The following is a 17,890-nucleotide window of genomic DNA, read 5'->3' on the forward strand; positions in this document are numbered from 1 at the left end:
TGATCTCGTATACCACTGTGTGGTAACTGTTACATTGGCTTTTTTAGTGGCGCCTCCTACACTATATGGAGAAACATCCATGCGTGTGGGTCATAGGGGATAAGGTGTCAAAGAAATGAACCAGATCTTCAGCTGGTAAATATCAGTGCAACTCTACTGAAGTCAATGTAGCTGTGCCAATAAATGTCAGCTGATGATCTGGCCTAATGTTTGTAAAACCCATGGTCACAGACTTCGGTGTGAGAATTGTGCAGTTATTCCTTGTGCGGATCAGCTTAGATTAAGAAATTAACAATTAAAACAAGATTTTTTTAAATCCCCTATTAGGTACATTTCCTCTGCTTGCTCAAGTGTCTGGTAGGAACATTCACACAACAGAAACACCAAGCAACAGTTTACACAGAGTCAGGATTTTTAACCTTCTGAAGTTTCAGCACTTAATGAATCCACGAAAGACATCTGATGTGCTGTAGTTTAACATATAAACTTTAACAGTGTCAGATTCTTCAGAGTATTTTGCCATCGATGCAGAATATTAACATTAGTGGTTAATGAGAAGTTTTGAATGAACTCTAGTCCAGCACCTTTTAAGGGTCTAAATGTGGTGTACACCAGTCAGAGGCATTTTGAAATGTGCATTCTGGAAGAAGCAATTCTAGATTTAAAAAAAAATAGATCTACACAGTTATTTCATAATTAAACACTAATCCAAGAAAGTCTCCAAGTCATGGCAATATTATTTTCCTGATGAAAAGCCAATAATATCCTTGTAAAACACCAAACCCGCCTCCCCTTTAACCCACCTGGGTAAAATATAAAGGGATGGTCTCCATTTCACATACATGCTAAATTTAAGACTGAATTAAGGCCAAAAAGAAGTGCATTGGTTTCTTGTGATTCCCAAGAGGAGAGAACACTCTCATAGCCCATGGCACTACTTGTTAACCCCTTCAGATGGTCCAGTCCTGAAATCTTTCACTGGCAACATTTCTATTGACTTCAACAGAAATTTGGCCTGCATATGGTCTACGGGATCATTCTCATTCCGTATGCGAAGATGTCTGAAAATAAGACCACACACCATTTAAACTCCTTTCTGCCTAATATTTCTATAAACAGAGATGTGCACAGTGCAAATACTTCAACTTTCTCATGTGAAATGTGTCATTTAAACAAAAGCCCCTGTACTCCTAAACTCTGCCTGCAGATATTCAGACAGCCAATGGGCGTTAGGCATATATCTGAAGGCAGAGCTTTCCCCAACATCTTTAACTGCTACCAAAAAAAAAAAAAAATCATGTATGAGTCCTCTATTAACTATATCGCTTTAACACTTATGGATGTGCTTAAGTTTGTGTGCTAAAGTGCTGGGCTCATTTGTGGCCTTTATATGTTGTTGTTATATGAATGTGTGTGAAATATGGATAGCCACAAACATAGGTTTGGGTTAAACAAGCTTCTGTGAAACCCACATTTTACAATACATTTTATTTAGTTTTATAGCCCCTTAGATCCAAAGAATTCTTTAAAAACTTATTTGAAAATCGATGTTTTTGTTTGAATTTAAACATTGCCCTGCAGTATTTGAAGCCTAAGCCCTGAGCTACTGCAGGAGAACCAGATAGGGAGACTGACTAGTCTATTTTCCTTGTCCTAATTAAGGAAAATGTAAAAAGTAAACAAACCATGTCAATGGTAAAAAGTAATGTTAAAAAATTGTTCACTTTTAGTAATCTAAGGGTGTTGTTACTAACAGACAGATTTTTAAAAAATAGCTAAACAGGCTCCATGCATTCCTCCAACAGCAGTCTGCTATGCTCCCAATGTTATGGTGCCTCCTCTGGAAGTGAATAAAGTGGGTTGTGGTGCTTTAAGCTGTGGCCAGTCCTCCACAGGAGCCCCAGCTGGTGAGACTTCCTGGGCAATGCTATCTAGGATTGCGATTAAAAGCAGGGCTGCATGATTTTTTTTTTTTTTTCAGCCTCACAGTGACTCTCTAATTACCGTTTTCTGTTTTCTCCTCAATTCCATTTCGCTGAAACAAGATCATGTGATCAAAAATTGTCCTGTTAATTATCCCAGATCCTCTACCTGGACTTAACTGTGCTTGGCACAGGACCAGGTGATGAGGACAAATGCAGCTTGAGCCCACCTTTTGTGTTTCTGATCTGTGAGGCAGCTTGGGGGGGGGGGGGAGACCAGCCTCCCGTGTACGTCACAGCAAACCAAATGTGAAAAAATATTTTAAACTGCCCTTGGTTTACAACAAAAACATTGTGGTTTTTATTTTTTGCTTTTTTCCTTCCCCTATTTTCAGTAGCAAAACAGAAAAGGAGAGGGGAAAAAACCAAATGGAATATTTCCAAAAGTGAAAAACAAATCAAAATGATTTTGAAACCAGTAAAATTTTTGGCTAACACTTTCAAAAGCCGTTTCAACTAAAACATTTTAGAAATTTTCCAAAAAATTGATCAACTTTTTTCCGCCAGCTCTAGAGCAATGTGAATTCTGCTCTAACCTATGCCAAGGGCAGTGGTTCATGGCTTGACAGGGGCCATTCTAGTGACTGTAGTGGTGCATAGGCCATGTCACTTTTTCAACAGACACACACTGCAGACCTAGGCTGTGAAATGGGGCATATTAGAGCCTCTACCTTACTCTGTGCTACCCAATGAGAGGGAATCCTTAAGGTCTCAAATCCACCATTTCCAGCTGCTTTGATCTACTCTAGAGCAGCTCCAAGAATGGGCCCCTGCCTCGATGCCTGAGGAATCAGACAGAACTTCACAAATGCAGGCAGTAAACAGCATGTCCAGATACGTGTTTTAGAAAAAAGTAGATGAAACACACCAGCAAAATCTGTCCACACACTGAAAAAATAGAAAGCTGTAATAAAACAAATCAGGCCAAATTCTGCTCTGTTTACTGTAAGCTACTTTGGTGCACTTTCTCTGGATTTACACTAGTATAAATGATGGCAGAATCTGGCCCTTAGAGCAGTGGTCCTCAAACTTTTCCTCTCGCACCCTCCCCCTTACCAGTAATATAATGTGTCTGCGCCCACCTTGGGAGCGGAGTTGTGGCCAGGCTGGGGGCCGCAGCTGGGGCCAGGAGCCGGGCCCAGCGGCTGAGAGTGGGGGCAGGAGCAGGGCTGTGGCCAGGGCCAGGAGTGGAGTCAGGGCGTCAGCTGTGGCCAGGAGTTGGGGCTGGAGCGGAACTGGGGGCAGAGCAGGGCTGGATGGAGCTCCCTCCCCACCTCCTGGTAGGGGCTGGCCTGCGCCCTGCTGTGCTGCCCCCAGACGTTCCTCTGCACACACACACCCCGGGGGTATGCCCACAGTTTGGGGACCACTGCCTTAGGGACTAGTTTTAAGGGCTCTGTTAAAGAAAAGTTTTCTTAATATGAAAAATTGCCAGGATAAACCAAAGGATTCACAAACTTGGTAATTTTTCTCGCTCTCTCAGACAATACTCTTAGAGCTGTTACTCTCCAAATCAGGCATTCTAAATAATACCTACATTTCCTGACTAGAAAGTGTTAAGAACTTTTCTATATACAGTATAAAATAACCTACTTTTAACAGAGCCAATCCTGCTCCAATTGAAGTCCATGATAAAATTAATGAGATAATTACTAGAGATATCAATGGCAGCAGGATCTGGATCAGGCCCCACAGCAGCATCTTAAAGCCCCAATCCTGCAGACGCTTTACTTTCCCCATGTAAGTAGTCACTCATTGACTTGAATGTGTGTAAAGTTAAGTGTCTGCAGGATTAGGGCCTAAATTTGCAATCTGAATATTTTTTGGCAATTTTACAACTAATTAATTGCATTTTAGTTTAGCTAATTAATTATTTGCATTCTGCACATGCTTGGGGAAGAGGGAGGGAAAAAAAATCTGGTTAATATTCATAAACCAAAATAACTTTTATTTACATTAATGACTTCCTGTGCACATTATTCACACTGTAAAAATATTTCTTCAAACCTTCTCACCTTGACTTTTTATCTTACCAAAGCAAAAATAGACATTTTCTAATAGAAAAATACAAGATAAAGATACCTAAAAATAAAATGCTAGCATGGAATGTCATTTTTATAAAAAAAAATCTTTTGAATTACCGTTACTGTACAAACACTCCCCTATCATTAATATTTACAGAGTCTGGATCGTACCCTCCTCTCACTGAAATCAGGGGAACTTCTGCCGTTGACTTCAATGGGAGCAGAAGCCAGCTCTTTAGATACTGCACTAGCCTTTCTAAGAGGCGGTGATGATGGAGAGAGTGAAGGATAACTCTTCTGGGATGTTTTGGTATAATATAAAAGCATATGTCAGGCTGAAGAAAAAGCAAATCCACTCTAGGGTTCTGCTTCTCCCCTTGCTTATGTTTCATACCAGTGAAACTCCACTGACTGCAATGGAGCTACTCTGGACTTACACTAGTATAAGTGAGAAGAGATGCAGTCTCTGTATACCCTGTCTTGATTTTGATACGGTACGTGCAATGAAAAAATGACTTGAGTGTTTCCACCCTCTTTACTTTCTCGATAGTTATTTACATCCCAAGTGCCAACTCCTGAGATTAAACTCTAGCAGTCTAATCCTGCACCCACTGAGGTCCATGGCAAAGTGGCCCATTGGTTTCAATAATGCAGGAAGCCCATAATGAAGACATTTTTATTTTAATGGCAAAGCAGCATTGAAACCACATTTTGATATCCTTGCTTGTGATGCAGCTAAGAAAGGAAGCACTAGGAGTTAAAAAGAAGGGGTCAGGAAGAAGCATTCCCAGCCCTAAGCACAAAACTGCTTCCCTCAATAAATGTCTTAGAAAATACCCTCTCAAAACACTAACGTCCTACAATGTGAAACTATCTTTTTTTTTTTTCCCCACGAGATGAAAGGCCATGTGGCATAATGTGATTAGTAAATCATTCCTGAGTTTCTGAAAGAAATTAAGACAAAATGACTCTACTGCTTAAAGAATGAGTTCTTCAAGAGCCTCTTCTTTTACACTGATGTCTTTGGTTTTGTCCATTTCCCTAAAGTTTTTTTCAGGAAGAATGGGATTTTTTCTTCTTTACGCAGCAGAAAAATGAGATCTAATGGAGTCTTCACGTAACTGCCGATGCTTGCCCACATTACATTCTTCCTGTTGACTTCGTCTCTCAATAGTTATTCTGTATTTCTTTCTGCATGAAAGGAGAGGAATAGAGTAAGAAATCCTCCCTCAATAACAAGATAATAGGACTTCTCTTTCAAAGAATGCCTATAGGGGACAACTGGGTTTCTGTTGAGAAATGAGAAGTGACAGAATCTGAAACCCTGGTAAAAGATTAAAGTCGTTTGCCTTGAAGCATTTTGCCCTAGCCCAAGAATTCTGTGTAAAAGTTAACAGGCATTCTCAAGGCACGCAGACACAAACATTTTCTTTTTTGACAATTTGTGAACTAAACGATTAGGACGTTCTTGTGTAGTGGCATGGGAACTATGCCAGATTACTCTTTTTGCATTGATCAGAGCCAAATTACTTTCTTATACCAGACGTGGGGGCCACTTTCTGTGGGATCTGCACATTGGATCTGGCTCTTTATGCAGTCAAAACTCCCATTGAAGCCAGATACTATCTAATTAACTCCTCACAACATCTACATGAGATAGATTAGTGTGTTTATGATATCACTGGAAGTATTATCTGTGTAATTAACACTGGATCCAGCCCTAAGTATCTTAAGGAAAACTGGAAAAGAGATTTAAATGATATCTAAGGGGTATATTAAATTGCTTGTGCATCAGCCATGGTTTTCCATGTGTGCCCACCTCAAGCCCTTATCAAGAGTTTCTTTATATTATTCATACATCAAAGTAAGGTACTAAACCCACTTCCTCCCATAAACCTCCAGAATGAAATTTTAGAAACTGAGTCTAATATTTTTAACATTACACCTATGAGCCCACTGGGTTTCAGGGCTAATTATTCAAAAGGGCCTCAAACCAGCCCCTGTTGTATATGCAGTTTTTGCACAATATTGCTTTTGCACACAAATGACACAATGTTCACATACAAAGGAAATTTGCATTCAATTTTCATGAACAAGAGGGATTTAAGTCCAGGATTTCCAAAGTTAGGCTTCTGAAGATGCAGATAGGCACTTAACCTGCTAACACCCTTTTGAAAATGCTAACAAGTGCCTAACTCCCATTGAAACTGCTTTTGAAAATCCCACTAGGCATCTGTCTGAATCTTTAGGTACCTAAATACCTTTAAAAAACAGACTCTTACTGTATATATATTCTATTATTTCTTTGTGCATGGAAGTTGTTGAGGCACAAAACCAGGCCATTTTTGGAAATATACCCTTTTACTTCCTTTCAACACAATATATCAGAAGAACTATGGTTTTGATTTTTCAACAAAGTGCAGTTGTACACTCAAAGATATGCAAGAAGTTGTATGCCTAATTGTGGTAATTACACATGCAGATGACCAAATAGTTGTATAACTATATTTGCATGGACATTAGTGTAACTGCTGCATAACTGTGGATATACATACAAATAATTTTTGTGAACACAATCCCATATGCACTTTTCTTAAAATCTGGCCCTATATGTCCAGGGAATATATGCCAGGTCTGATATTTAATTCTTGCCATTCACTCTAATGGATGAATTAAGGCCCTGACACTCCTCCCCCTAGCGTCAATGGGTGCAGAATCAGTCCCCAAATGTCAAAGTCAGAAGCACTTAGGGGCAAGTCCTCTGCTGGTGCATACTGTCAGTTTACACCACCTATGGATAAGCCCCCTGGTGTGTGTAACATTAAAAAAAAAATACCACCTTTACATTTTATAGTTTCAAATTGGGAGTGTTGTAAAAGATGCAAGGGTCTGGCTGTGACCATGCACAAAGTACATTATAGAGGCACATTTGTACCATTTTTTGTCTTTTTCAAAACATAAATGGGGTCTTTAATCAATCCTGTTCATTTGATAAATGGGTGCTTTGTTTGAGCCCCACAAGATGTACTGAACATGCACTGACGCAGGCAACAGTAAGTTTTCCTTGTGGACATATATCCTAGAATCATAGAAGTGTAGGACTGAAAGGGACCTGTAGAGATCTAGTCCAGTCCCCTGCACTCAAGGGAGGACTAAGTATTATAGACCAGCCCTGACAGGTGTTTGTCTAACCTGCTCTTAAAAGTCTCCAATTACAGAGATTTTACAACCTCCTTTGACAATTTATTCCAGTGCTTAACTACCCTGACAGTTAAGAAGCTTTTCCTAATGTCCAACCTAAGTCACCCTTGCTGCAATTTAAGCCCATTGCTTCTTGTCCTAGCCTCAGAGATTAAGAGAACAATTTTTCACCCTCCTCCTTGTAACAAATTTTTATGTACTTGAAAACTGTTATCCCATCCCCCTCCGTCTTTTCTTCTCCAGACTAAACAAACCCATTTTTTTCAATTTTCCCTCATAGGTCATGTTTTCTAGACCTTTAATCATTTTTGTTGCTCTTCTCTGGACTTTCTCCAGTTTGTCCACATCTTTCCTGAAATGTTGCATCCAGAATTGGACACAATACTCCAGTTGAGGCCTCATCAGCACAGAGTAGAGCAGAAGAATTACTTCTCGTGTCCTGTTTACAACACTGCTGCTAATACATCCCAGACTGATGTTTGCCTTTTTTGCAATAGTCTTACACTGTTGATTCATATTTAGATTGTGATCCACTATGACCCCCCGATCCCTTTCTGCAGTACTCCTTCCTAGGCAATCATTTCCCATTTTGTATGTGTGCAACTGATTGTTCCTTCCTAAGTGGAGTACTTTGCATTTATCCTTATTGAATTTCATCCTATTTACTTCAGATGATTTCTCCAGTTTGTCCAGATCATTTTGAATTTTAATCCCATCCTCCAAAGCACTTGCAACCCCTCCCAGCTTGGTATCGTCCGCAAACTTTATAAGTGTACTCTCTATGCCATTATCTAAATCATTGATGACAATAATTAAAAGAACCAGACCCAGGTCCGATCCCTGTGGGACCCACTTGATATGCCCTTCCAATTTGATTGTGAACCACTGATAACTACTCTCTGGGAACAGTTTTCCAACCACTTATGCACCCACCTTATAGTAGCTCCATCTAGGTTGTATCTTCCTAGTTTTTTTACGAGAAGGTCATGCGAGACAGTATCAAAAGCCTTACTAAAGTCAAGATATACCACATCTACCACTTCCCCCTACCCACAAGGCTTGTTACCACCCTATCCACAAGGCTTGTCAAAAAAAAGCTATTAGGTTGGTTTGACACAATTTGTTCTTGACAAATCCATGCTGACTGTTACTTATCACCTTATCTTCTAGGAGTTGTAAACTGATTGCTTACTTATTTGCTCCATTCTCTTTCCGGCTACTGAAGTTAAGTTGACTCATCTGTAATTCCCCAAATTGTCCTTATTTCACTTTTTATAGGTTGGCACTATATTTGCCCTCTTCCAGTCCTCTGGAATCTCTCCCATCTTTGGTGACTTTTCGAAGATAATTGCTAATGGCTCAGATATCTCCTCAGTCAGCTTCTTGCGTATTCTAGGATGTATGTCATCAGGCCATTGTGATTTAAATACATCTAACTTGTCTAATTTTTTCCTTGTTCTTTCCCTATTTTACCTCTGAACCTACCTCATTTTCACCAGCATTCATTAAGTTAGATGTCCAATTGTTACTAAATTTTTTGTGAAAAGTGAAACAAAGAAGTCATTTAGCACTTCTGCCATTTCCACATTTTCTGTTATTGTTTCTTCCCCCCCTCCCCCACTGAGTAATGGGCTACCCTGTCCTTGGTCTTCCTCTTGCTTCTAATGTATTTGTAGAATGTTTTCTTGTTACCCTTTATGTCTCTAACTAGTTTGCTCTCGTTTTGTGTCTTGGCCTTTCTAATTTTGTCCCTACGTACTTGTGTTATTTGTTTATATTCACCCTTTGTAATTTGACCTAATTTCCACTTTTTTAGGACTCTTTTTTTGAATTTCAGATAATTGAAGATCTCTTGGTAAAGCCAAAGTGGTCTCTTGCCATATGTCCTATCTTTCCTACGCAGTGGGATAGTTTGCTCTTGTGCCTTTAATAATGTCTCTGAAAAACTGCTAACTCTCCTGGACTGTTTTTCCCCTTAGACTTTCTTCCCATGGCTGACTTAATGATATGGAGAGGGAATTAAAACTTCTTAGAGCAGTACTTTTCCACCATAATGTGTATTCATTGACTGTGCAATTGACCAGCATCGATTGCCCAATAGAATTTGGACTTTAAGTATCTTCTGAGCAAAACTAGTCAAATATTGGAGATATTTCAGAATGATTGCTTAAGATGGGCTTGCACATCAGAAGCACAGGTTTCACTATGTCTCATTTTGTTAACCTGTATTTCAAAAACAGCAAAAAAGGGGCAATTGTCCTAATTGTTACTGTTGCATAAAAACATTATTTCATTGTAATATGCAAGGAATCAACTGTATTCTTTTTACTTTGTCTCTTCCATGCATAAGGAAATACAGCATAACATGTATAATATGCTCAACAGTTAAGTCAATGGGAGTTTTGCCTGAGCTGTAGGATGGCCCCGAATGTTGTAGATTTGTTGGTTGACAGTACAAGATTTAAAAATACACAAACAACCTAGCAACAGAGCATTTGGTCCTGCCTCTTGGAACCCACTGAAACTCAACAATTCCCTTTGGCCAGCCATGCTAAAGCAGTCACTTTGAAATATCTCCAGTATAATACTGTATTATTTTGCTCAGCAATTAAATAAAGACACTACTCTGCTCTACTAGGCAGCTGGTCCTGGTCCTGTGCGCGATCACAGCATGTACAATGCTGAAAAATAGGAAAGCTTTCCACATCTGTGAGCTTTATTATGTTAGCCGTGAATTTACTGGCACTACTAACACAAGTAAAATTACCCACAAGCATAAGCGATTGAAGGATCAGGGCCTAACACAATAAAGCTGACTTAAGCATACAAAACAGCTATCGAGACAGTAAAGTGAATGAACTGGCTTCAGTGGGAGTTTTGCCCCAGAGAAGTAGGCCCTTATTTTAGCACCTGTCTGTCTCCTCTCCTCATACCAGAGAGAGGCTTGCAAGGTGTGGAGAGGTTTGGGCTCTGTAGGTAGCTAAGGAACTTTTAGTAACTGGGACTAACCTGAAAAAGTAGAAAGCCATTAGTAATCCTGCTCCAAGTAAGGCGCCCACTACGATCCCTGTAACTGCCGACTCTCCTAGGCCACCTGCTTGAAAAAGCAAAAAGAAATAAATGATCAGCATTCATACCCAGAACTGTTCATGTTCACGTTTTGGAAAATACGGGTTAAAGAAATGACCAATGCAAAAAAATAACTAGAGCTGTTTATAACCCCGTTCAGATGGGGCTTGAGGGGAACCTCTCCTTTGGTTCAAACTCATGTGATTTTATTTTCCTCTCTGCTTTACTCTGAGTGTTGGGTGTCAACCCTCCCACCACCACGAAATCAAAGGAACACTCAGTCACAATTGTAATAATGGTGTGATATAGAGAAATGCTGGTAAGAGATCGGTGTGTATGGCCTACCCCTCATGATGGACTGTGATTACAATAGATCACATGGCAGGTGTCTGGGTCTAATGACTGCAGCAGCTACTATGACAGAAACAACCGAGTTTCACCTGGGTTAGCAACAAAATCGTACACCAGCCCAGGTTAACTCAAGGATGGGCTCATCTTCACTCAGTAGCCTCATAGGCCCCAGCAAACCTTTTGATGAACCTGGCTGAGTTTCAAGTAAAATTAATGTGATTTTAGTTCTGTGCTGAAAGTTTTGCACATGAAGTTACAGTCAACAAATGACTGTGGGAACATAATCATAAATCAATATTCAGCTGAACGGTGAGAACATGGCACTTTGCCACAGAGTTGAGTAGGGGACAGAATAGAGATGCAATGACCCAGGAGGAGCTCAGGGAAGAAAGTCTCTCGAGGGAGCAAACAAGGAGCATGCTCGCTGCATCAGTCTTTAGGACGGCATAGCCTGCTTCTCTTGCCATGCCTGGCCCACACCATGGGCTGGTACAGAGGGAGGGGGAAGCCATGGACCAGCCTCCTCTTCACTCTTCTTTGACCCTTTGAAGGGCGTTGCTGCTTCCCACCCAGGGACGCATGGAGATAACAAGGGGGCACAAATGCACTGTCTCCCTCTGCGCTAGTCGAGGACAGCCCAGGCCAGAATGAATGTATACAGAAAAGTATAGAGTACAGCTATTGTTTTACATCTTAACGGAAAAGAGGGAAATAATACTGTCGAGCTGGGGGTATCTTCTGGCTCCAGAGCTAGCAATTCATCTCCTGCAAAACCCTCCTTATAAAAGGGGAGCTAAGACCATCCTTTTGAGGGAAATGTCCACAGCAGAGGGAAACTTGCCACAGAAATATTGCAAGTATCTTTTTCCAGTCACCTCATTGTCCCCTCTGCGAAGCATGGTCTGTGAACGCAGGAACTGGAAAGAGATGGGGCTGCTCAGGTTGAGAATCTCTGGAGGGCACCATCCCAAACCCCGTGGAGAGTTAATGCTGTTCTTATCAGCAACTGTCAAAGGGGTGTGATTACGTCTTGTCGCGGGGGACAAGCTTGCATATTCCAGCTACTCACTGTGTTTGCTCCCTTCTGGCCTGCGGAGAGCTACCCGTTTATTTTCCTGGAAGGGGACTTCCATGGGCTTAGGGCCAACACGGACGTGTCTGTAGCATAATGGGCATGCACCAGCTTAATGATGGGAGTCTGCCAAGAAGTTGCATATCTGCTTGAGCTTTTTGTTCCCAGTAGTAGCATGCAATGTCTGGGAATAAAGATATGTCCCAGCCGTTCTAACCGGAACGGTTTCAATACAGCACAGCTGTCAAGGTACTGCTAGCATTTTCAGGCCCAGCAACCTTGACAGTGTTCCATTAAGGAATGTGAGTGTAAACAAGGGGATGCTGTATCACAGCATGGGCTGCTTCCTCTCTCTCTTACAGCTTGGAAGGAAACATTAAGTCACTAAACTTACATGATTTACAAGGCGTATTGTTCGTGTGCTCTAAAACTCTGTTTTCATCTATTCTCAGCTTGCCAGGACCCCAAGGATACTTCACGTTTGATCGAATTTCAAAACGCCCTTGCTTTCCATAGTAGTCCCCAATCACCTGTGTAAAAACAAGAAATGACAATGCTTTTCTAATGAATTTATTCCCAGAGAAAAGAGACACACTGGAGAGCTGCATGTGCTTGGAGCCTTGTGAAATGTCCTGATTATCCACGGGACGTGAATAAGTTGCCCTGTCAGAATCCCACTGATGCGATCATTAATTAGCAGCACTTATGGCTATGGACAAAATTGTAGATTATAAATCTAGGGCTTTCCATACCCTGCTCCACTTTAGTCACTGAAATCAATCTCACCAGCTTTCTGCTCCAAACAATAAATGGCCAGGGTTCAGAGAAAATTTGGAGTTGGCTTGTTTAAAACTTTGTGATGGTTCTTGAAATGGTTCCTGTGACAGGGTGTACCAAGCCTCTTGTGGCCCACTGCTGGAGGCTCCACAATCCTACTACACCTCTCCCCAGGAAAGGAGCAGCAAAGCTGGGCTCTCTAGACCTGCCTAGAGCGGCTGCCAATCAGAGCCCAGGAGGCTCAGATAAAAAGGAGCTGCAGAGCCTTAGCAGGTAAGTTCCTGGGACCAAGGGCTGAGGAAGAATGCTCTTCTCTGGACAAAGGAGCTTGAGTGGCGACCAGAGTTTGGTTCTGACTACAATTGTTTAAGCTGGGAGAGAGAGGACCTGAGAATTTTAACCCTAAGGTAAGGGGGTGAAGATAAAGGGGCCAGGTGAGAAGAGGTCTAGGAAAATAGCAATAATGAACTGAAGTGAGCAGTATGTGGCTGCTGTGTGTGTGGCTGCTGGTGGGCAGGAACATGGAGTAGTAGGCAGGCCCAGGCTCTCCTACCAGCTACTGGCAAAATGCTGTGAAAGGGACAAGGCTTGTTTGGGAACCTCAGCCAAGGGCTGAATGTAAAGGGCCCAGAGCTGGGACTGAAGGCCCTAGTAAGGACTCTTCCTACCCCAGAAGGGGTTCATTTTGACTCTGACCAAGCTGGAGGACTGAGCCACTGGAGGGCTATCAAGTAAGGTTGACAACCTACAGGGGTGCCAGGAGAGGGAAAGGCCTGCAGTATCTCATGCAGCAGCAGGTGCTCCAGAAGTGTTAGAGGCTCGAACGAAAACCCTTTAATCTGATCTCCCACAAACTTTTTGGCATTTGAAATCTGGACTCAGATCCTGACTTTCTTGCATGGAGACCATCTCTACCAAGTTCATGGATCTCAGTAAACCAAGGGTTTTGGGGTTGTAAAGAAACTTAAAAGCAGGAGAGCTTTGCCTGATTTTGGGTTGCATTCTATAATGTTCCGAGAGATCTACATGCATTTTTGTTTTCTGTTCAGGATTTTGGGTTCAGATGTGAGAGTTTCAAAATCTAGATTCAGATTCTGAACTTCCTTAAAATTCAAGGCTGTATGTAATCAAGTTTGTGAGTTGGTTCCTTCCTTAATATTATATGCCCAGGAGGATGATTCATGTTGCATACAAATAAACATATAGGATATGGTTTACTACTGCATCACTCCAGTTTAATGCCAATGGAACAACAGAGCTACAACAGTATACAGATGGAGTAATACAGTAGAGAATCTGGCCCAAATTATCTGTACAACTAGCTGAGTAAAAGAGGCTGCTTTCTATCTACTTGATGAAATTCACACAGGAGAATATTTTAGGCTCCCATTTGTGGGTGCAGTTTGCAGAAATAAAATGCAAGGACAAATGAGTATCTGCATCTCTACCTGATTTTGTGCCTCCAGTCAAGTACTGCAGTTAGAGGGACAAATACCCAGATACGTGAACGGCAGGGGCAAAAATGCAGGAACAAATCCTGCCTGCAAAAGGAGAGTTGCTGCCCACCCTTCTGAAAAAATATTCCCTAAAATGTATAAACATTAATGAAGAAAAAAAAATGGAGGGCCAAATTCTGCCTTCAGGTAACATGCACGGCTGCCAGGGAAGTTAATGTAAGTGGTGCATTTGCATCAGAAGATATAATTGTTTGAACACAGACATGAATTTTCAGTTAATTCTGGGCTTAAAGTAAACTTTGTTACTTTCCTTATTTGAGCCACTGAGGCATGTTGATGGGTGAAATTCACCATTATACATAGGTCCGGCCCAAGCCAGATGTGCCACTTAAATCCTATTTTGAGGGCTTACGTAAGACTTAAATGGAGAATACTTGCTACATGCATAGGAGAATTTCACATTGAAGGAGTCTGCATTTCTCTGCCATTAGTGCAACTGTAGTTCAAATCTTTACAGGAAACACTTATTCATATTCCAACTAACAATTGCTCAGATATGGGACTGCAGGTGCAGCAAAGTGGAGAGAGAGCAGAAAAGAACCACAAACATCATTCAAGGGCTGGAGAAAATGCCTTACAGTGAGAGACCTGAAGAGCTCAATTTTTTTAGTGTATCAAAAATAAGCTTGAGAGGCAACTTGGTTCCATTGTATAGTACTCAGTATTTTTTCCCCCCATGAAGGTACTTAAAGGGCTTTTTAACTGAGTGGAGAACGGCATAACAAGAATGAATGGCTGGAACCTGAATCCAGACAAATTCACATTAGAAATGTGTGGGTGATTAACCACTGGAACAAACTGCCAAGGGAAGTGATGGATTCGCTATCTCTTGATGTCTTCAAATTAAGATGGTTGCCTTTCTGGAAGATACGTTTTAGTCAAACACCCATTACTGGGGTCAATATAGGGGTAACTGGGTGAAATGCAATGGAGCTCAGACTAGATGATCTAATGGTTCCTTCTGATCTTAAAGTCTATGTATGAAGCTGTGAGCAGGGTTCTGGCCAATGCATGCACTCATCTGGCTCAATTCCATTGAGGAACTAATGTTTTCATGACCAGATGGAAGGAACCAGTGAAATAAATAAAAAAAACAATGGATCAAAGAAAGAGGCCAGGTTATAAATCAGCACAGGGACAGCGGAAAAACCTGAGCAAAACAGACACAATTAACAACTAATAGATTACAAAAATGAAAGGAAGAAATTAACATGAGACATACTTTTGAAGAGAAACAGAAATACACCACTGAAGAGGGAAAAGAGAGGTTCAACTGGAAATGAAAGGCAAGCAGAAGTGAAACAAGGGAGAATGAAATTACTAAAAAAAGATATTAATACAAATAGGGGCTGATCACACTTTCCCCCATAATCAGCCCTACTGACTTCCAATACCTATGACTATTCATGTAAGTATCTGCAGGTTAGATTAATAGTTTTCAGACAATTCTATCTATAGAAATGTATTAGTGGCCTGGCCCAGCAAATCATTACTCATGTGACTAGACCTTACTCACTGGGACTATTCAAATGATGCATCCGAAGAAGTGGGTATTCACCCACGAAAGCTCATGCTCCAATACGTCTGTTAGTCTATAAGGTGCCCCAGGACTCTTTGCTGCCTTTTCAGTTAGTGTGACTCGCGGAGCTGGCCCCTTCCTTCCCATTCTCTGCCTACCAGGCTGGGGGTGGGGAGTCTGGGGCCTCTGCCCTGCGGTGGGGCTTGGGACTTCAGCCCCTAGACCCAGCAGGCGCCCCCCTCCTCCCCACAGGGCTGAAGCCTCTAGACCTGGCAGGCACCTCCTCAAGGGCTGAAGCCCCGAGCCCCGGCAGGTGCTCCCCTCACCCCCACAGGGCAGAAGCCCTTAGTCCTAGCAGGTGCACCCAGCCCTCAAACTTCTGAAGATTATTGCATGCAGCGTTGAACGTCAATAAGTTTGGCCACCCCTGATATAGAGCCTAGTCCTGTAAAGTCTTACACCCAAGTAATCCTTTGAGTGAGAATGGATTTGTAGAACTGGGTTTTATGCTTTAAGATTACTTTTACAAGCAGGATTTGCACTTAGGGTTTGTAGGATTATGTTATGATGTTTTAATACACACAGTTAAATAATTATCTGTCTACTGAGTAAGCAGACAATATGATGGTACATTATACTGACACTAGCTGGGACATCTCATCAGTAGGCATTTGCAATTATGTTTATTTTCTTACCTCCTGTGTGCCTGCTTCTGGGTTGGTCATTGCAATCACTGAGAAATCCCCATATCGGTCTCCATTGGCATCGATGGATACCTGCCCTGCAATGCCTAGAGAATGGCATGTAAGGAATTAGAAAATTAATTAGTTAAAATGTTGGACTCTTCCAAGGAAAACAAAAATACGAGTGGACAGATTTTTACAGACTGATACTTGACAGGAAATCTCATCAGTCTCACAGCACTTTTATTGGCATTCCAGAAGAAATGGTAATTTCATCTCAGCGTCTGCATTCCGAAATGCTTAACATTTCTCCTTTTGAAATATAAAATATGTGAGCCTGTTTGGGGAATATGTGAAAAAAATGTAATCCAGAAATTCAGAGCACTGGAATAAAAATAAAAATGCATTTCGTGCAAATTAATTTACATAGGGCCTTGTCCTGAAATAGCTAACAAAGCCCAAGTGAAAACACACATGCTCATGTGAAGCTGAGAACTAATGAAACAGAGACCAAGGCCAGAGTCAGCAGCTCCAACATGTGGTACACCTGTGGAGCTGGTTTATTGCTGTTCTCACTGGATACGATATGGGGAGCTATAGCTGCTTTACTGTGGGCTAAATCCTACAATCACTTAGATTCCATAGTCTTCACTGGAGCTGAAAAATTTGATCCTGAAAGGGCAGTGTTAATCTTACAGGCTCCAGTTCAGTAAAGTACTTAATGCATAAACTTAAGTCCCACTGTCAAGCTTAAACATATGTTTAAGTGCTTTGCAGAATTGGGGTCATGTTTCCTTTCTTCTCTGTTACACACAGAGATCAAGGGCGTTATTAAACATTCACTGAAGTCAATGAGACCCTTCCCATGGAATTCAATGGCACTGAATTATGCACCCCCCACCCAAGAATCTACTGTGTGGGTTTGACAGACCCACAGCTCATACAGACTTAAATCAGAGTTTGGGGTAATCAGCCCTTCTTAAGGTCAAGGCTATACCAATTCTATACATGAACTTGGGTTCAATTCCTATTTATTTCAATATTTCTGGTTACAACTTTGAGAAAGACACATTCAACACTCGTCAGTTTCTCAAGTCCTCAGCATGGCATCTGCCCTCAATGACTAATCTCCAGAGAAACGTAGGGTCAGTTCATCCATTGGTGTAAATTGATGTAGCTCTACTTAAGACCATGGTTCCATTCCAGTTTACACCCCCGAGGCTCTGGCTCAGAATGTATACAGGAACAGCCGCATGCATGTCTGTCAAAGACACTGTAGAACTTTGCGAATACATACTCATGACTGGGAAACTGTGTGCCAAATCTTGACATTCTTAATGAGGTTTTTAATTCAGGTTTAACTCATGGAACAACTCCACTAAAGTCACTGGGTCTGATTCTTCTCTGACCCCAGTGTTACAGCAATTTGCCTTCACTGATTTCAGTGGAGTTACCTCTGAGTTATAGCGGTATAAGCAAGAGTAGAATCAGGCGCACTAGGAGTTTTCCCTGACTGAGCAAAAAAGTGAGCAAGGGTGTCATGATTTGACCCTGGTGAATGACTGAATTTAGCAACTTTGGCAGATTTAGGCCCTGAGTAGTCCTACTGAAATCAGGGGACCTTCTTGTGGAGTAAGGTGCTATTCACCGTGAATAAAGTTGGCATATAAATATAATAATCACACTGGCGGTCAA

General features: G+C 41.5%; 1 protein-coding gene across 3 annotated transcripts in view; it reads right to left on the reverse strand.

The window, feature by feature from the left end:
- Positions 1-590: 590 nt before the first annotated feature.
- The window catches only part of NPR3 (natriuretic peptide receptor 3), a 58,229-nt gene continuing 40,929 nt past the window's right edge, over positions 591-17,890 (reverse strand). For 2 of the 3 annotated variants that reach the window (XM_034774073.1, XM_034774071.1), the window contains 4 exons: positions 16,208-16,302; positions 12,094-12,229; positions 10,217-10,304; positions 591-5,197 (listed from right to left, as the gene is read on the reverse strand). In XM_034774073.1, the coding sequence (XP_034629964.1) occupies positions 5,086-5,197; positions 10,217-10,304; positions 12,094-12,229; positions 16,208-16,302 (431 nt within the window). In that variant the 3' untranslated portion in view covers positions 591-5,085. The remainder of the gene's footprint in view (positions 5,198-10,216; positions 10,305-12,093; positions 12,230-16,207; positions 16,303-17,890) is intronic. The other variant, XM_034774072.1, reaches the window with a different exon arrangement.

Source organism: Trachemys scripta, chromosome 6 (genome assembly GCF_013100865.1).
Source record: "Trachemys scripta elegans isolate TJP31775 chromosome 6, CAS_Tse_1.0, whole genome shotgun sequence".
In the NCBI taxonomy this organism is placed as follows: domain Eukaryota; kingdom Metazoa; phylum Chordata; order Testudines; family Emydidae; genus Trachemys; species Trachemys scripta.